This window comes from Callithrix jacchus, chromosome 11, assembly GCF_049354715.1.
Source record: "Callithrix jacchus isolate 240 chromosome 11, calJac240_pri, whole genome shotgun sequence".
NCBI classification, from domain to species: Eukaryota; Metazoa; Chordata; class Mammalia; order Primates; family Cebidae; genus Callithrix; species Callithrix jacchus.
In genome coordinates this window covers 111,660,980-111,681,381 of record NC_133512.1, presented here as the reverse complement: position 1 = coordinate 111,681,381, position 20,402 = coordinate 111,660,980, and the positions used below count along the sequence as shown (strand labels likewise).

The 20,402-nt window shown below is 37.7% G+C and overlaps 1 protein-coding gene and 1 long non-coding RNA gene across 8 annotated transcripts in view; one reads left to right on the top strand and one right to left on the bottom strand.

The window, feature by feature from the left end:
• NUP205 (nucleoporin 205) overlaps window positions 1–20,402 on the top strand; it is an 89,366-nt gene that overhangs the window by 45,107 nt on the left and 23,857 nt on the right. For 3 of the 6 annotated variants that reach the window (XM_002807061.7, XM_078343695.1, XM_078343693.1), the window contains exons 19-33: window positions 377–497; window positions 2,333–2,414; window positions 2,926–3,090; window positions 3,418–3,542; window positions 6,935–7,049; window positions 9,715–9,864; window positions 10,454–10,525; window positions 10,801–10,958; window positions 11,303–11,383; window positions 12,104–12,295; window positions 13,117–13,384; window positions 13,484–13,582; window positions 16,732–16,880; window positions 18,835–19,026; window positions 19,916–20,037. In XM_002807061.7, the coding sequence (XP_002807107.3) occupies window positions 377–497; window positions 2,333–2,414; window positions 2,926–3,090; window positions 3,418–3,542; window positions 6,935–7,049; window positions 9,715–9,864; window positions 10,454–10,525; window positions 10,801–10,958; window positions 11,303–11,383; window positions 12,104–12,295; window positions 13,117–13,384; window positions 13,484–13,582; window positions 16,732–16,880; window positions 18,835–19,026; window positions 19,916–20,037 (2,091 nt within the window). Of the gene's footprint in view, window positions 1–376; window positions 498–2,332; window positions 2,415–2,925; window positions 3,091–3,417; window positions 3,543–6,934; window positions 7,050–9,714; window positions 9,865–10,450; window positions 10,526–10,800; window positions 10,959–11,302; window positions 11,384–12,103; window positions 12,296–13,116; window positions 13,385–13,483; window positions 13,583–16,731; window positions 16,881–18,834; window positions 19,027–19,915; window positions 20,038–20,402 lie in introns of all 6 variants that reach the window. The other 3 variants (XM_017975615.4, XM_078343694.1, XM_035254675.3) reach the window with 1 other exon arrangement.
• LOC144578443 (uncharacterized) overlaps window positions 7,556–20,402 on the bottom strand; it is a 41,929-nt gene continuing 29,082 nt past the window's right edge. The window contains exons 3-4 of one of the 2 annotated variants that reach the window (XR_013524229.1): window positions 18,642–18,694; window positions 7,556–7,981 (exon numbers count right to left, since the gene is read on the bottom strand). This is a non-coding gene — a long non-coding RNA (uncharacterized LOC144578443). The remainder of the gene's footprint in view (window positions 7,982–18,641; window positions 18,695–20,402) is intronic. The other variant, XR_013524230.1, reaches the window with a different exon arrangement.

Here is a 20,402-nt window from a genome sequence, read left to right as displayed (position 1 = left end):
CAGTCATATTTTATTAGGACCCTTCTTAATGACCTCTCTGAACTTGAGTGACTACATATGCAAAGACCCTACTTTCAAATAAGGTTAGTGGGTTAGCCATACTATGTATCTGGCTCTTTTAAAAGCACATTGCATATGTTATGGCATTAAATCTATTCAAAAGTGTGTTAGATCTTACTATTTACATTTAACAAAGGATTTTGGGGGCAGGGACACAACCCCTAAGAGACTGCGTCTGTCTAGAAGGAAACACCTTTTTCTAATTTACCTCAAAGTGCCGTATAGGTAGGGGAAGGCTGGTTGTAAATTTTCTTTATTGAGGATAGTGAGACACCAAAAGTTTTATCACTGTTTCTCAAATTTTTTTTTTTTAAAGATACCTATATCATGGCGATACGAATCCAGAATTGGCTTTTGAAAGTGCCAAGATCCTCTGTTGTATCTCTTGCAACTCCAATATTCAGATAAAGTTGGTTGGAGATTTCACACATGACCAGGTAACTGATTTTGTTGCTGTTGTCATTTTTTGGTACATTTTGCCTTTTGACTATATATGGAAGTTACAGTGTTTATGAGGAATCATTCTTGGTTGTGGAAAAATTCATTAAGTATTATTTGCATTGGATGGGTGAAACCTACCCACAAACTTGGCTGTGATTTATCTTTGAATATAATGCTATTCACAGTGATACTGCATATACTGTAATATGTGGCTATGTAGCCTAACATGACCGTGTTTAAAATGATTAGGTTTGCTGTAACTTGTTTTACTGCTCCCGACCTGTCAGTTGCCTCTGTTCTAAGTGAGCCTCTGCAGTTCTGAATATGTCATTGTTGTAAGTTGTCTACTTCTTTGGTTTTCTTGTGATTCACCTGTGTGTCACTTCATTTGATAACACTGCAGAGGGTTTTTAGGAGTTCCTGTTTTTATTCAATTTATAATAGTTCTGTTCACTGAATAGCTGCAATTACGGAGTCTACTTTAGTCTACTTTTTTTTTTCCTTTATGAACATTTCATCCCATTGTATCTATATGTTGGAAATCACTGCTGTAGCTAGTTGAAGAATTTTTTTTTTCTTCTTTAGAGACAGGAACTAGCTCTGTCACCCAGGCTGGAATGCAGTGGCAGGATCTCAGCTCACACTGCAGCCTCCGCCCCTGCGCTCAAGCAGTCCTATAGGAGCATGCCACCTCACCCAGCTAGGTTTTTTGGATTTTTTTGTAGAGACAGGGTTTTGCCATATTGCCCAGGCTGGTCTTAAATTCTAGAGCTGAAGTAATGCATCAACCTTGGCCTCCCAAAGTGCTGGGATTACAGGCGTGAGCCACTGTACCTGGCCTTGTTGAAGGATTTTATTGTGTAGTCCTTCATAGAATCCCTATTTTGAAATAAGGACTCCTCGAGCATGTTGGATGGCACAGATCTTATTTTGTGTGTCATAGTCCCTTACATCTAGTACCTTTAGCATCCCTAGATGTCACTATCTGTTAGTAGTAACTTCTAGTTGTGATTACTCAGATGAAATTTCTAAGTTCTCTCTGGAATGGTAGTACCACCCAGCATGACAACCACCATAAGAAGTGTAAGTCTCAGCTGGGTGCTGGTGGTTTAAGTCTGTAATCCCATCACTTTGGGAGGCCAAGGCGGGCAGATCACCTCAGGTTGGGATATCAAGACCAGCCCGACCAACATGAAGAAACCCTATCTCAGCTAAAAATGTAAAAAATTAGCCAGGTATGGTGGCGCCTGCCTGAAATCCCAGCTACTCAGGAGGCTGAGGAAGGAGAATTGCTTAAACCTAGCAGGTGTAGGTTGCAGTGAGCCAAGATAGCACTATCGCACTCCATCCTGGAACTCTGTCTAAAAAAAAAAAACCAGTAACTAAAACATAAATACTTAAGCAAATTTGCCTTTTTTTCTTTGTGGATGAATGTTTATAAATATATATTAATCACTGGGCGTGGTGGCTCACGCCTGTAATCCCAGCACTTTGGGAGGCCGAGGCAGGTGGATCACGAGGTCAGGAGATCGAGACCATCCTGGCCAACATGGCGAAACCCCGTCTCTACTAAAAATACAAAAATTAGCTGGGCGTGGTGGCTCATGCCTGTAATCCCAGCTACTTGGGAGGCTGAGGCAGGAGAATTGCTTGAACCCGGAAGGCGGAGGTTGCAGTGAGCCGAGATTGTGCCACTGCACTCCAGCCTGGCACCTGGCGACAGAGGGAGACTCTGTCTCAAAAAAAAATAATAAATAAATATTAATCATAGTTTTTCTAATATTTAGAAACCTGTAATAATTCGTTATTTTTTATCGTTATGTTACTTCAGAGTATAAGTCAGAAACTAATGGCTGGATTTGTGGAGTGTTTGGATGGTGAAGATGCAGAAGAATCTATACGTCTGGAAGAGGGTATGCCTTAGATTCACATGCACATATGCATTTTTTTTTTACTTTTTCTATATGCTTAATTTAAAGAAAACACTTGAAATTGTTAACTGTTTAGTGATGGTGTAAGATAAATTGAGAGTTTGCTAGAATACAGGTTGAGAATACAAAATCCAAAATGAAATCTGAACATTTTGAGCATCACCAATATAACTCTCAAAGGAAATGCTCATTGGCACATTTTGAATTTTGGATTTTTGAATTAGGGATGCTCAACCTGTATGATGCAAATATTCTAAAATTCAAAAAATCTGAAATCTGCAGCACTACTAGTCCCACACATTTCAGATAAAGGGTATTCAACCTGTAAATTTTAAGGTTTCTAGGATTCCTCTTTAAATACATCTGAAATGAATGTGATAGATAATCAGGCAAATGATCTAAAGAAAATGTGAGATTTGGAATACAAGTTTTGTATTTTTTAATTGAATTATATTAACTTTTCATTATTTTGTCTTGTGATTTCTACATTAAGGATCAGAACTTGAAAAGAAATTCATTGCAATTCGTCATGAAACAAGAATCCACATCTTGAATCTTCTCATTACCTCTCTGGAATGCAATCCACCCAATCTTGCTCTCTACCTGTTGGGCTTTGAATTGAAGAAACCTGTCAGTACAACAAACCTACAAGACCCAGGTATAGCCTAAGACATAAAGGCATTTATTTCCTTCCATATTTGTGTATCTCAGGGGTCACTTATTACATTCTGGGCTCATGGGATAATTCATTGAATGAAAAAGTGTATGGAAGGTAATGCGATGGATGGCTCAGTCTTTAGGACTTAGAACAAGACTGTACAAACTGAGCTATAGAGAATCAGCCTTTATTAATTTTCTGTATCAGTATTTGAAAGTGTTTACAGTATAGCATGCATTTATGGAATTTAACTTTTGAAAAGGCAATCTAAAGTTTTAATGCAGAAATTCTAAAAGAAAGTTGGAATTTCTTTTTGGTTTCATGTAGGAGTGTTAGGTTGCCCTCGGACATGCCTTCATGCCATCCTAAACATCTTGGGGAAAGGAACGGAAGGGAGAACAGGCCCAGTGGCGGTGCAAGAATCTCCTCAACTGGCTGAGCTATGTTACCAGGTACACAGAAAACTGTGTTTTTTGGTACTGAATAGAAGAAACTTGACCAGATGCATGAATACACCACAGATATGAGAGTATAACAGTAAGACTTAGTTGAAATGATTTCATTTCGCAATTTGACCTGTCTTTCATTTATGGATAAAATCCATAAAGCACAAACTCTAAGATCTTATACATCTAAGTCTTATATGTTAATCTCTTGAAAAATGAAGGAAATTAGATTTTTGTGATGGGTTTTTACCAGTAGCATACAAACTCTCCAACAGTGCTGTGTTTTGATGGGTCAGAAAAATTCTGGTTCCCATCTCTGCCCCATGACAGGTGAAGTCACCTTGGGTATGCCATTCGGCATGCCATGAAACTTTTCTGAGTCTGAGTTTTTCAGTTTGTGAAATGGACTATTGAAAGACTTCAGTGAGAATGTAAGTGGAAGCCCTTTTTTTTTTTGGAGGCGGTGGGGTCTCATTATCACCCAGGCTGGTGTGCAGTGGTGTTATCATGGCTCGCTGCAGCCTCAGCCTCCCCAGGATCAGATGATCCTCCTACTTCAGCCTCTCAAGTAGCTGTGACTGTATGTGTATGCCACCATGCCTGGCACATTTTTGTAATTTTAGTAGAGATGGTGTTTTGCCATGTTGTCCAGGCTGGGAAAGCCCTTTTTTGTTTTGAGACAGAGTCTTACTCTGTCCCCAGGCTGGAGTGCAGTGGCATCGTCTTGGCTCGCTGCAACCCCCACCTCCCAGGTTCAAGTGATTCTCCTGCCTCAGCCTCCCAAGTAGCTGGGACTACAGGTGTGCACTTCCATGTGCAGCTAATTTTTGTATTTTTAGTAGAGACTGGTTTTCACCATCTTGGCCAGGATGGTCTCGATCTCTCGACGTTGTGATCCACCCACCTCAGCCCCCCAAAGTGCTAGGATTACAGGAATGAGCCACTGTGCCTGGCCAAAAAGCACTTTTTAATAGCCAAGTAAATTAAAAAGTCCTATATACAACTATGTTAGGTGGTAGAATGTCAGATTAAGATTTAAACTATAACGAGGGCTGGGCACAGTGGCTCAGCCTGTGAAATATGGTTGAAACCTCGTCTCTGCTAAAAATACAAAAATTAGCCAGGCATGGTGGTGCGCGTGTGTAATCCCAGCTACGTATAGTCAGTTCTTGTTACTCATAGTAGTTATGTTTTATAAAGTCACTGTGAACATTGAATTGGTGAATTCATTGTCCCTATGGAAAAAGAGGCTAGGATTCCTGCAAGTTTCTGGTTCCAACATTCTTGTTAACCGATGAATTCATAATCATGTTTTATATGTGTTTCTGTTTAAAGACTCCTTAATGTAATTGATTCATTAACATTAAACTTATAGCCAACAACTATGATTTGGGGATTATAAATAAATTTTAGCATGCTTGGTGAATTTGCAAAAATGGAATCTATAAATAATGAGGATTGACTCTCATAGGTCAAAGGCTATGAAGAGTTTTGATTTTAGATTTTATTTTTATTTTTTTAAGATGGAGTTTCTCTCTTATTGCCTAGGCTGGAGTACAGTGGCACTGTCTCAGCTTACTGCAACCTCTGCCTCCCAGGTTCAAGCAGTTCTCCTGCGTTAGTCTCCCAAGTTGCTGGTACTACAGGCGCCCGCCACCATGCCCGCCTAATTTTTGTATTTTTAGTAGAGATGGGCTTTCACTATGTTGGCCAGGCTGGTCTTGAACTCTTGACCTGGTGATCCGCCTGCCTTGGCCTCCCAGAGTGTTGGGATTACAGGCATGAGCCACCGTGCCCGACCCTTGGTTTTAGATTTTAATTCACAAGTAATCATAGCAATTACACTAGGTATTAATGGTGCTCAGAATAGACATGTCTTAAGTGCCTGGTACATGGAAAGCATCTAATAAATGTTCATATTAGTCAAGCGTGGTGGCATGAAATTACTGTAGTCGCAGCTACTCGGGAGGCTGAGCTGGGAGGATTGCTTGGGCCCAGGAGGTTAGGGCTGTAGTGAGCTGTGATTACACCACTGTATTCCAACCTGGGTGACAAGTGAGTCCCTGACTCAAAAGAAAAAAAAATTTGTTTTTGCTAATTTATAATATAGTACCTAACCTATTATCGTCCCGATTTTTTTTTAATTCCTGAAAGCAGATGGACATTGTTGATTATGGGCTATTTTTATTATTCTCATATAAAATGTGTCAGGGCACAGTGGCTGACGCCTGTAATCCCAGCACTTTGGGAGGCCAAGGTGGGCAGTTCACGAGGTCAGAATTCAAGACCAATCTGGCTGACATTGTGAAACCCTGTTTCTACTAAAAATACAAAAAATAAGCCAGGCGTGGTGGCGTGCGCGTATAATCCCAGCTACTTGTGAGGCTGAGGCAGGAGAATCGCTTGAACCTGGGTGGCAGAGGTTGCATTGAGCTGAGATCGTGCCATTGCACTCCAGCCTGGGTGACAGAGCGAGACTTTGTCTCGAGGGAAAAATAAATAAAATAAAAGTCTTTTGCCATTTGGCCTACTTAGATATTTTTTTATTCATATCTGTAATGAATGGAGATCTTCATATATGTTAGAGCTAGTCACTTTTTCTTATATTTAATGTAAGAACTTTTTTCTCCTACTCTTTTTTGTTACAGTTTTTTTATTCAGCTTATTTGTTATTTAGTTGAATTTATGGATCTTCTTTGTAATTTCTCCATTTGCTTTAGTTTCAGTAATTTTAATCTTCCTGAGGTTGAGATGTAACTTGTATGGTTCTCAGGAGTTATTTCCAAGTAATTTGTTACTAATATACATACATATTTTTGAGACAGTGTCTTGCTCTGTCACCAGGCTGGAGTGCAGTGGTGTGGTCTTGGCTCATTGCAACCTCCATTTCCTGGGCCCAAGTGATTCTTCTTCCTCAGCCTCCTGAGTAGTTGGGATTACAGGTGGATGCCAACATGCCCGGCTAATTTTTGTGTTTTGTAGAAACGGGCTTGGTCATCTCTACATGTCACAATGTTGTTGTCACCATGTTGGCCAGGCTAGTGTCACACTCCTGACCTCAAGTAATCTGCCCGCCTCAGATGTAAGCTACTGTGCCCGGCCTGCTACTAATAATTAAGCTAAAATACTAAAATTTGCTAATTAACTCTATGTATGTATTAATAAGTATATGAATAATAATTCTGTAATAATGTTATCAACACTCACTTGTATTTCAGTGTATTTTCTTGACCTAGGTTACCAAGGACTGTTCATAACTCTCTGCTTGTTTTGTGCATCTCTATTTCACTTGAGTTACTGATGGGTCTTAGTTTTAGGTCTAAGTCCATATTTTGTTACCTTAATATGTACAATACAGAACGACTGATTTAGGGGTCTTTCTTACTTTAATGCTTTAGGTCATATATCAGTTATGTGCATGCTCTGATACGTCTGGCCCTACTATGAGGTACTTGAGAACCAGCCAGGATTTCTTATTTTCCCAGTTGAAGTATCTACCGTTTTCTAACAAAGGTAGGATATTATTTTCCCTTATTATAAGAACAAATTTATAATTCCATGTTAAGTGATTTTATTTATGCAGCATGTGGGGGGAATTCTGTTCTCATTCTAATATTTTGGCTTCTTTGTTATTTCGGGTTCCTTTTGTAATTTCTGCTTCAAAAAACCTGATATTTTATCTGCTAGCAAAAACTTATTTAAATATAGCCTGTCAGAGATAGAATTTGATTCTTTTGCAACAAATGAAATTTAAAGATTGTGTTGAAGGGATACGAAAATTAATGGGAATTTTAAAGTTTTGAATGAAAATTGTTTTACAAAGATTTCTTATTTTCTCTTTCCAGGCTGTTTATAAGGAAAAAAAATCGCGATTTACTTTTGTTTCTTGTGTATATATTGAAACTTATTCAGGTCTTGAAATGAAAACTTGAAAACTAATATGATAGAAAACAGCTTTAACTTAGTTTATTGATATGACACAATTATTCCAGGCTAATGAAGTTTTATTGGGATTTTACTTTATTTTCTTTTGGATCAACTTTTAATAGTTTTCTGAATTCAGATTGTATTCAGACAGTCTTGGTCTATTGAGTTTTTTTTTTTTTTTTTTTTTTTTTTTAATTTTTTATTGGATTATAGGTTTTGGGGTACATGAGCAGAGCATGCAAGACAGTTGCGTAGGTACACACATGGCAGTGTGCTTTGCTTTTCTTCTCCCCTTCACCCACATTTGGCATTTCTCCCCAGGCTATCCCTCCCCACCTCCCCCTCCCACTGGCCCTCCCCTTTTCCCCCCAATAGACCCCAGTGTTTAGTACTCCCCTTTCTGTGTCCATGTGTTCTCATTTTTCATCACCCACCTATGAGTGAGAATATGCGGTGTTTCATTTTCTGTTCTTGTGTCAGTTTGCTGAGGATGATGTTTTCCAGATTCATCCATGTCCCTACAAACGACACGAACTCATCATTTCTGATTGCTGCATAATATTCCATGGTGTATATGTGCCACATTTTTCCAATCCAGTCTATTATCAATGGGCATTTGGGTTGATTCCAGGTCTTTGCTATTGTAAACAGTGCTGCAATGAACATTCGTGTACATGTGTCCTTATAGTAGAACGATTTATAGTCTTTTGGATATATACCCAGTAATGGGATTGCTGGGTCAAATGGAATTTCTATTTCTAAGGCCTTGAGGAATCGCCACACTGTCTTCCACAATGGTTGAACTAATTTACACTCCCACCAACAGTGTAAAGGTGTTCCTTTTTCTCCACATCCTCTCCAGCATCTGTTGTCTCCAGATTTTTTAATGATCGCCATTCTAACTGGCGTGAGATGGTATCTCAATGTGGTTTTGATTTGCATCTCTCTGATGACCAGTGACGATGAGCATTTTTTCATATGATTGTTGGCCTCATATATGTCTTCTTTCGTAAAGTGAGTTTTTTTAAAGTTTAGTTTGTATCATCTTTGTGTTTTAGGAAATTGAGGCTCACACATTTCATAAACAAATTTCTGTTACTAGTAATTGCCAGCATCTCATTTACCTTTTAGAGTAAATGGTGTTAAACCTCTGAGAATTATCTAATGGCATAAGAATTTTCACTTTATTTTCATTAGTGTCTTATTTTTAGTTCTGTGATTTTCTTTATGTAAGAAGCTTTTAGTAACCCTCTTTTTATACCTAATTAAAAAGAAAATTTAACATTTTACTTATTATGGTACATGTTTTATAAAACTTCATTTAGCTTTTCCTGAAATTATTATTAGTATTATTGTTATTTGGTTAATTTTATGTTTATACTGTCACAGTATAGGGTTCAATGTCAAGCATGTTAAAATAGTATTGAATTTAAAAACTGTTATTGTAGGACTAGGCACAGTGGCGCACACCTATAATCCTAGTGCTTAGGTAGGCTGAGACAGGAGGATCACCAAGGCCAGGAGTTCAAGAACAGCCTGGGCAGTAGAGCGAGACCCTGTCTCTACAATAAAAAAATAAATAAAAATGAAAACTATTGTGTAAGTGATTCCTAGCCTTAATTAAATGTTAAACCACATCCTTGAGATATTATAAAATCAAGTAATTTAAGTTTGATTTTTCTTAAGTATTTATTTTGTGAAATCAAAACCAAACTGTGATAGTTTTTGAGTTATGTATTTGAAAATTACTTTGAGAGGGAGCACCCCTCCACTCCATTTGCTCGCAGTATCCTAAAATCTGTGCTCTCGCTGCAGTTCCCTTTGGGTTCCATGTTTTTCTTGTTCCCTTCCATGCCTAGCTGGATTGCAGAGTTGAGTTAAGTTTATGATTATGAAATAAAGACTAAATAACAATAAAAAAATTACTTTGAAATATTGTTTTATATATTAATGTCAAAATATGATAGACTCAGAATCTTGGTGAAATTAAAATTAGTAATGAAAACTAGATTCCCTTTTACTCTTCATTTACCTTAGCTCATCTTTCATAGATTTATACTAGCTTATTTTTTCTTCCTTGGTATCTTTTTTTTTTCTAGTAATTCTACAGAATGAGAAATTATTGCGTTGCTGAGTTTCATAAATTACTGACTTCGTTACATGGGAAAATACCTGTTGAGTTATGGAATTTAAGTCTGTTTTGATACTATGCTATTATTCTAGGAAACAAAATTTACTTTTTAAATTCTAGAATATGAAATTTCTATGCTGAACCAGATGTCATGGCTTATGAAAACTGCCTCAATAGAACTAAGGGTAACCTCTCTGAATCGTCAGCGGTCACATACCCAGAGGCTCCTACACCTCTTATTGGATGACATGCCAGTGAAACCATACTCAGGTGAGTATTAGTATTTGTTTTATTGTGCTGGTGACTAGTTATTCTGAAGACAAAGCACAGATCTGAAGCTTGTGCTTAGTATGTGATTATAGACCAAAATCAACTTCTCACTTTTAGAATGTTTTTTTTTTTAAAACACAAAAATATTAACTCATCTTTTGATTGTCATTTATTATTATTTTAAGCATCCACATTACACTGTAGTCATACCGGTATTATACTCAAAATTGTCAGTGGAGTTTGTCATGCTGACCCAGCATGACCTAAGCTATTTCAATGTGTATTATTCATGCAAATTAAGCATAAACTTTAAAATCATCTCATTGGTATGATTGGATCTTGCCATTTTTGAGAATCTGATTATTCTCTTTATAATTGTGAGATGGATTCCATATGGATGGAAAGAATTAGATGAATGTTGGTAGTAAGTCCTCATCTTTCTTCGCATTCTAATTATGAATTTGCACAGGGCTCTTTGACGTAGAAACAATGATCTAGAAATAAAATACTTTATGTTTGTTATTTCCAAATAAATGTAATTTTAAGAATATGTTCTTTTTCTGATTCAATATTATTGATGTTCCAGCAGATGGTGAAGGAGGAACAGAAGATGAAAACAGGTCTGTTTCTGGGTTCCTTCACTTTGACACTGCTACAAAAGGTAATGCCCTTTGAATTTGTAATAAATGTATTTTATAGACATATATTAAATTGCTTAAAACTTTAAGGGATTTTTATGCCTGTGCCTGCAAAGGAAGGTATTTTTGTAAGTGGATGTATCAAATAAAATCAAATTTAGATTCTAATACAGTTTTCAGTTTCTTGACTAATGTTCTTTCTGAAAATAGCACTCTCTTTGAAAATCAACTGAATATGATGGTTTGCTCTTCTCTTCAATATCCCAGGTAAAAACAAATTACTTTTTATTATTTCTAGTACGTCGAAAAATTCTAAGTATTCTGGACTCAATTGACTTCAGTCAGGAGATCCCTGAGCCTTTGCAGTTGGATTTTTTTGATCGGGCCCAGATTGAACAAGTTATTGCTAACTGTGAACACAAGAATTTACGGGGACAGACAGTCTGCAATGTCAAGGTGAGGGTTGCTTTAAAGTACATGTCTGCAGTATCAAGTGGCTCAGACCTTAAATCATCAGAAACAAATAGAACCATACAGGTTTTCTTTCTGATGTAGATGTTGGTTTACTAGTTTATAGGAAAGACTGTGGTTTTTGTAAAATATCCCTGAAATAAAACTTAATATATCACACTAACTTTTTGAAAAGGATACTGTCTGGAAATTGGACAGTGCTATTATTAGATTATACATAAAGGTAGCTGACACTTTTCCCTTTAGGGTAGTTTATGGTAATTGCTGGGTGTTATTGTTCTACCATTGTCTGAAATGTCTTATTTTTCTTTCTTTTCCTAATTATCCAGCTTCTTCATAGGGTTCTCGTAGCTGAAGTAAATGCCCTTCAGGGTATGGCAGCCATAGGACAGAGACCTCTACTGATGGAGGTAAGTTGTATTGAGTATGTGTTCGTTTCAACCCTTTAACTACTTATGTTGCTGGTGAAAAAACTAAAATAGTATATTGACCTGTAGTTTGCTAATTATTAAGCTACCTAAAAATGAAACATTTAGGGAGTCTTTCACTTTAGATTGTACAACTTTTATAAGCTGAACTATCTGGTTTGCTGAAATAAATAACACCTTTTCTGCTAGGCTAGTTAAGGATTTGCAAGCTCACCATATTTCATATTAGACCTCACTTGGTGTCCATCAGTGAGAGAGGAAGGTCATTTGTCACCACAAGTGGAAAGTTATAGGTAAGAGGTCAGGTGGGAAGAACCACATGCATGGAGACATATAGCTGGCCAGGCCAAAGCAAGAGGCAAAGAAATAAGAGAGATGTCAGGGAACATGCCACTGAACTTGCAGTTTGGGTAATTCTAGTGCTGTAGAGTAAGTACAAGTAGATAGGTACAAGGAGAAAGAAGATGGTGTCAAAAAATACACATTTATCTATGCCACCTCTGTCCCCTACATTCATGCACATACACATACACACACACATACACATACAGCCTTTTTATAGCCCTGGCTATGGAAATAATACGAAAAGATCTGCTTTCTGGCATGCATGTAGTAGGCTTCCAAATAAATATTTTCTGAGTAACTGACATAACTGATCTTATTTGCCTGTTTAACCTTGTGATTCAATTCTTGTGGCTTTAGGAAATCAGCACTGTACTTCAATATGTGGTAGGAAGAAATAAATTGCTGCAGTGTCTCCATGCAAAACGTCATGCTCTGGAGTCGTGGCGGCAACTGGTAGAAATTATACTGACAGCTTGTCCCCAGGACCTCATTCAGGCAGAGGATCGACAACTGATTATTCGTGATATTTTACAAGATGTGCATGATAAGGTGACATACTTCCTAAATTACTTTATACTGCTGAATAAATATGTATTATTTAAATAAATATATTTTACTACCCTAATTGTTTTCCATTTTTGATTGGGAGTAAGAGAATTGTGCAATACCAATGTTAGGACTTTCCTTGAGAAAGGGATTAATTCTATACAGTAGTGACTCTCTACCACAGTGTGTGTCCAGATTATCTGGGGAGCTTTGTAAAAATTGACATGGACAGAATCCACCCCAGACCTACTGAATGTAATGGCGAGATCATTTTTGTGAATTTTGGAAAGAAAACCTCCCTAGGAAATTCTGATAGGAATTCCTTCTGGTTAAGAACACCCATAACCTAGTATCATATTTAAATTTCTTTGTATATATTAGATTCCTTTTCTTTTTTTTTTTTTTGAGTAATTCCTATATTCCATTCTTATTTATTGTTATCGTAGTTGATAAGCTAAATATATATGAAACTTGTTAATGGGCTGTGTGCAGTGGTTCATGTCTGTAATCAGAAGTTCGAGAGAAGCCAAGTTGGGAGGATCACTTGAGCCCAGGAGTTTGAGACCAACCTAGGCAACATAGTGAGACTCCATCTCTACAAAAAGTAAAAAATTAATCGAGCATAATGGTATGCACCTGTAGTCACAGCTACAGGAGGCTGAGGTGTGAAGACCGCCTGAGCCCAGGAGTTCAAGGCTGAAGTGAGCTGAGATTGTGGGTGATAGAGCAAGACCTTGTGTCCCCCCAAAAAAATAGCTATGAAACTTGTTAATTATTATAGCTGAAAGTAAGATTCTCACTCTAATTTGCCCTTGTCCTTTAAGATACTAGATGATGAAGCAGCTCAAGAGTTAATGCCTGTGGTCGCCGGAGCAGTGTTTACACTGACCGCTCACCTAAGCCAGGCCGTCCGCACCGAACAGAAGCAGACATTAGTCTCGGGACAAGGGGACGCCCATTACGCTTTTATGCTTGATAGTTCTTTCACGTCACCAGTTCCAGCAGAAAACCCATTAGTGGGTTTTGCTTCTATTGGAGATTCTTCACTTCACATCATATTGAAGAAACTGTTAGACTTCATTTTGAAGACAGGTTTTTTACATCTAAATTTTCTATAAATTACATCTTTTGTATTTGTTTTAAGTTTAATTGAGAACAGATTTTCATTTGACATCTTCCTAATCTCCCTAGGTGGCGGATTCCAACGAGTGAGGACTCACTTGTATGGCTCTCTGCTTTATTACTTACAGATTGCCCAGAGACCAGATGAACCAGACACCTTAGAAGCAGGTAGAATGAGAACAGTTCCTAATCTTCTCTGGATTGGGAGATGGTTACTTCCCCCAATCTCTATCTTTTGACTAATCACTTCTCCATCTTTTGACTAATCACAATGGTAATAAATGAGTGTGGGTGTCATTTTTAAAGCATGTACTCAAAAGTTGAGGAAGACTGTTTAGTTTTTCAGAATTATGTAGTAGTACATGAGTGCTGTTTTTTTTAAGAAACCCTCAAATAATAGTGTAGCTTTATATACTTCTGTAACTCCCTCACTTGCCTCAAGTTCCACGGAACACTATGCTCTGCAAAGAATGGTCCAACATCTTTCTATCCTTTGTCCTACATCAGAGTATATATCTAGTTGATTCTTTTAAAATGTCCTGGCCAGATGTGGTGGCTCATGCCTGTAATCCCAGCATTTGAGAGGCCAAGGCAGGTGGATCACCTGAGGTCAGGAGTTGAAGACCAGCTTGGCTAACATGATGAAACACCATCTTTACTAAAAATACAGAAAATTAGCCAGGCGTGGTGGCAGGCACGTGTAATCCCAGCTACTCAGGAGGCTGAGGCAGGAGAATCACTTGAACCCAGGAGGCAGAGGTTGCTGAGATCACGCCACTGCACTCCAGCCTGGGCAACAAGAGTGAAACTCAAAAAAAAAAAAAGCCTCTGTTATTTTATGATATGGATGAAACACTTGTTTAGCCATTTTCCTTATTCTTATTCATAGGCATTTAAATTGTTTTTAATTTCTTTTTTTTTTGAGACAGAGTTTTGCTCTTGTCACCCAAGCTGGAGTGCAATGGCGCAATCTCTGCTTATTGCAGGCTCCAACTTCTCAGTTCAAGCCAATCTCCTGCCTCAGCCTCCCAAGCAGCTGAGATTACAAGCGTACCACCATGCCTGGCTAATTTTTTGTATTTTTAGTAGAGGCAAGGGTTTCACCATGTTGGTCAGGCTGGTCTTGAACTCCTCACTTTAGGTGATCCACAGCCTGCAAAGTGCTGGGATTACAGGTATGAGCCACTGCGCCCAGCCCCTTAACAGTCTATTTTTTTTTTTTTTTTTTGGAGACAGAGTCTCGCTCTGTTGCCTAGGCTGGAGTGTAGTGGTGCTATCTCAGCTCACTGCAACCTCTGCCTCCTGGGTTCAAGTGATTCTCCTGCCTCATCCTCCTGAGTATCTGGAATTACAGGTGCACACCACCACGCCCAGCTAATTTTTGTATTTTTAGTAGAGATGGAGTTTCAGCATGTTGGTTAGGCTGGTCTTGAACTCCTGAGCTTGTGATCTGCGCCCCCCTCCCCCCCCCGGGCCTCCCAAAGTGCTGCGATTACAGGCGTGAGCCACCACACCCAGCTTTCAATTTTTTTTTTATATGCCTCTATTTCTCAAAAAGGATGCTTAATGGTGGAAAAAGTATGTATTTTTATTTTAATAGAGTCAAAGTCAAGTCAGAGACTTCTCCAGTATAACTCATCAATAGGATACATGTATCTTTTTGTACTAGTGAGATTTTCTTTGGATAAATTCCAAGAAGTGGAATTTCTTGGTCAAAAGTTAGGCATATTTAAAATAATGATAAATGCTGCTTTCTAAAATATAATTAGCCTTTTTAATTAAAACTAAACTTAAGTCATGAAAATGTTATTAACTGTTCAACAGATCAGTATATAATACTTTACATACTTTATAGACATTTGATGTTCGATCAACAAGCCATTCAGACTTATTCTGCTATTTGTTAAGAAGTTGTCAGAGCACCTTCTGATAATGGACTTTCTTTGCACTCTTCACCTTTGTGAGTGTTATTTTGTATAGACTGTTAAAAACCACTGTGTGTGTAAGTTTGAATTGATCTCATTATCCTTATGGTGGTTGTTTTTTATGCTATACATGGGAAGAGGGTAATAATAGCCAAATGGTAGATTTATAAGCATGTAGCACCCACATAAATAGTGCATGAGAATATTTGTAAGGTGAGGAAAAAGAACAGAATAGTTCAGAGAAATTTTTTAAGCAAATACAAGCTTCTTTTAAGAAAAGAAATGGGATTTCTTTGCTCTCAGCACCTCCCACATTTTTCTTCGTGTGTGTTTAACATTCCGTTTAGTTGAGTTAGCCAAGTCACCACTTAGCCACCAGGTGGGGCTCTACAATCGTTTTTTTTTTATAAGAAGTCAACAAGATACCAATTTAAAAACTGCTGCTATGTAGTAGTTGGAAAAATTGAGATTAATTTCAAATATAAGTTACTGGTTTATTTAATGTATTTGTGAAACTTTTTAAAGAATCTTACCTAAGAGTATGTTTATGGGTCTACATAAAATGTATGATCGTACTGTTCATAATCATTGTGTATTTCAATTACCTTAATAATGGGTGCACTTTTATTTTTAATAAATATTTCAACTGAAAAAAAAGGAATAAAAATATCTGATGTTTTGGGGGGCATTTTTTTGTCTACATTGTACCTGATCCTTTCTAGCTAAAAAAATTTATTATTATTATTTTTGTGACAGAGTCTCACTGTGTAGCCCAAGCTGGAGTACAGTGGCGTGATCTCAGCTCACTGCAACCTCCGCCTCCTGGGTTCTACCAATTCTCCTGCCTCAGCCACCCCAGTAGCTGGGATTGCAGGCATGCACCATCATGCCCCATTAATTTTTTGTATTTTTTAGTAGAGATAGGGTTTCACCATGTTGACTAGGCTGGTTTTGAACTCCTGACTTGAAGTGATCCGCCCACCTTGGCCTCCCAAAGTGCTAAGATTACAGGTGTGAGCCCCACCGTGCCTGGCAGTTTTCAGAGATCTCAACAAAAGATAAAAGATTGATTAGCAGGATAAATACAGGATGTTGGTTGTTGTGGAGTCTTGTAATTCATTTTGATCTCTTTAAGAATGGTTTATGCTTGTCCTGCTACAGTTGTTATCTTAATGTTATGAACTATGCATGAAATAAGTGCACTGTGCTATTAGAGTTAACCTGCTTGGACCCGCTGGTCAGTGGGCCTTTGTGTACAAGCATTAATGGAAGGACTTTTTGGGTTGCATTTTTTTTTTCTTCTCTCAGCTCACACCTACTGTATAAGGTATAATCACTCAGTTTTTAAACTACTTTTGACTGGATTTTTTTTTTCTGTTTTAATCCTTTTAGCCAAGAAAACCATGTGGGAAAGGCTGACTGCCCCTGAAGATGTATTTAGCAAATTACAGCGAGAAAACATAGCCATTATTGAAAGTTATGGCGCTGCCCTCATGGAAGTGGTCTGTCGAGATGCTTGTGATGGTCATGAGATTGGAAGGGTAAAGCAGCTCTCATTTAGTATTGGAATTGAATAAGTATTTTGACTTATTAAGATATAAACTGATTGATGGCTGAGTATGGTGGCTCCTGCCTGTATTCTCAGCACTTTGGAAGGCCGAGGTGGGTGGATCGCTTGAGTCTAGGAGTTTGAGACTAGCTTGGGCAACATGGTGAAACCCCATCTCTACAAAAAATGCAAAAAATTAGCCAGCTGTCGTGGCATGCACCTGTAGTCCCAGTTTCTTGGGAGGCTGAGGTGGGAGAATTACTTGAGCCCAGAAGGCAGAGGTTGCTTGCAGTGAGCTGTGATTGAGCCACTGCATTCCAGCCTGGGCTACAGAGTGAGACCCTACTGTAAAAAATAAAATAAAATAAATTGATTAAAATTTTAATATGTATGGTACATATTAAGAAATTTATTTATTTATTTATTTTTTGAGACGGAGTTTCACTCTTGTTACCCAGGCTGGAGTGCAATGGTGTGATCTCGGCTCACCAAAACCTCCACCTCCTAGGTTCAGGCAATTCTCCTGCCTCAGCCTCCTGAGTAGCTGGGATTACAGGCACGTGCCACCGTGCCCAGCTATTTTTTTGTATTTTTAGTAGAGAAGGGGTTTCACCATGTTGACCAGGATGGTCTCAATCTCTTGACCTCGTGATCTACCTGCTTCGGCCTCCCAAAGTGCTGGGATTACAGGCGTGAGCCACTGCGCCCGGCCCCAAGAAATTTTTTTATAATATAGTGTGTTTTTTTATTTGCCATAATTTGGGACTTCTCTTATTTATTCATATGTTTTGTTTAATTTTGTTAGAATCTTAATTCAGAATTGCCTTTCGGCATTATCTTCTTGCTAATTTTGAGGCTGGCTGGTAGAAACAGTAGAAGTGCTGCTTAATAAAGATCTTTAGTTAAGAGAATGTGGAATAAATTGCCTTGTACTTAATATATCTTTCTTTGCCTAAATGCTTTGTCGAGAATTTGCATTTATATTTCTTTACTGTATTGTGGCATACTGGTAATGATGCAATGAGAAGATAACTTCTTTTTTTTTTTTTTTTTTGAGAGGATAACTTCTTAATGGAAATTACGTAACCAAGTTATGTAGCAATTAAGTCGTGTTTTTGAAGACCATAGGAATAGGATTTTTAAAAAATAGGGTAAAATATAAACTCATAACCTTTTAGTTATGTTTTATAAATTTAAAAGTATTTGTATGCATAGAAAAAATACTGTAGGAAACAGACCAAAATGGATGAACTGTGATTATCAGATTGTATAGTTCTTTCTTTTCTTTTTTTGAGTTAGAGTCTCCCTCTGTCACCCTGGCTGGAGTGCAGTGGCATGCACTCAGCTCATTGCAACCTGCGCCTCCCAGGTTCAAGCAGTTCTCCTTCCTCAGCCTCCCAAGTAGCTGAGATTACAGGCACGTACCACCATGTCAAGTTAATTTTTTTAATATATATTTTTTGTGGAGATGCAGTTTCACCATGTTGGCCAGGTTGTTCTCAAACTCCTGACCTCAAGTGATCTGCCTGCCTTTGCATCCCAAAGTGTTGGGATTACAGGGGTGAGCCACTGTGCCCAATCTAGTTATTTGTTTTCTATATTTTCTGTAATGAGCATTATAAAACTTTATGAGAAAAAAACAGCTGTTAAAAAAATTTCTTTTTTCTAATAAGCAATGTTAGAATCTACTAAAATATATATCTAATGCCATTATTTTAATGTGTTAGGTTTTGTTTTGGAAATAAATCTTTACCTGAGAGCTTTCCTATTGATAAACAGAGATTCGGATCCATAGTTTTTAACTTCCTAAAAAAAAAAAGGAAATTTTATTGCAAGCAACATTCTCTTTATGAAAAAAATTCTTCATATTTCCAGATAAAGGCAGTTACTGTTGTTGATTTTGGTAGCATCTGCATGTTTTGGACTTTAATTTATTCTTCCTTTAGATGCTGGCCCTGGCTCTGCTTGATCGGATTGTCTCTGTGGATAAACAGCAGCAGTGGCTTTTGTATCTTTCAAACAGTGGCTACTTGAAGGTCCTTGTAGACAGCTTGGTAGAAGATGACCGTACTTTGCAGAGCTTACTCACACCACAGCCTCCCCTTTTAAAAGCACTTTATACTTATGAATCTAAAATGGTAAGGCTTTCTAGACATTTGATGTTAGATCAAGAAGTCATTTTCTCTTGGCTATAGAAGTATTAAAGAAAATTAATGTGGCATACATTTTGAATATTTCTATCATAAGCTAGAATCCTTTTTTAAGGAGTTTTAAACTTAGGGATCTTTCTAGCATGCAATAGATGGGTGAAATGATCCTCAAAGGGCTAGCTGGATAACGGGACTCCTGCTTCCCTCACTCACTTGGGTTGCTCATGATGGTAATATGACAGCCAGTGTTTCATGAGGACAGAACAAAATTGTCCTCTCACAATACAATTCAGACTATAGTAGTTGCCTATTGAAAATTTCCATGTAGATATGCTGTTTCTGTTCTAAACACAGCATTTTCAATATAGTATATAATTAATTGTTTCTTTGCCTGCAAATCTGTTTTAATTTCTATTTCCTCCTGCTTAAAAGGATCACAAATGTTACAATAATAGAAACACTGAAGGCTTAGATTTTTCATTTACTTCTTTTCCTCCTTCATTTATTTAACAGGTATTTATTAAATACCTGCAAAATGGCAGGCATGGCACTAGGTACTGGAGACACAGCTGTTAGCAAAACAGACAAAATTCCTTGCCCTCCATGGGTCCCCATGGTAATAACAGAACCCACACTGTAAATGAGTACTTGAATCGTGCAAGCTACTGTCTGTGGGCACTTCAGATATGTTGTACCACTGAGTCCTCATGCAAATCCTAGGAAGAAAGTGGTATAATGTAACCTGATCACTAGCTCAGATTTCTATTCAGTGAAAACTGAAGATGAGAAATGTGCCATGAGATTGTTTCACTTTTCTATGAGGCCCTTGGACATGATTTCAGCACTGATGATTTTTCTTGTGTAACTAACTCCTCAGGCATTTCTCACAAGAGTGGCAAAGATACAGCAGGGTGCTTTAGAGCTGCTAAGATCAGGGGTGATTGTGAGACTAGCTCAATGCCAAGTCTATGACATGCGCCCAGAAATGGACCCGCAGAGGTAAGTGTCTATATAGATTAGTTTGGTTAAACTCCCACTAAAGGATTATGAAGGGGGAAAACAAATTCCAACGATAAATTGCTAAATTCCACTTAGCAATTCTTGTTTCATTTTGATGTGGGTTTTTTTGGTCATGCTGTGCCCTTGTCATTTACTAATAAATGGAAGTTGCTAATAAGGGAAAAAGTAGGTGGGGCGGGAGAGAATTTAGTAAATGTGTACTTTCCCAATGTTATTATTTTATTTGTTAGAAATACTTGTTTTCAGTTATACTGTCTTTTAAAAAGTTGTAGTAAAATTATATAATTTGTTATGGATTTCCTGTTGTAGGATTTCAGATTTTACATATTTTTTTCTTATTTCAA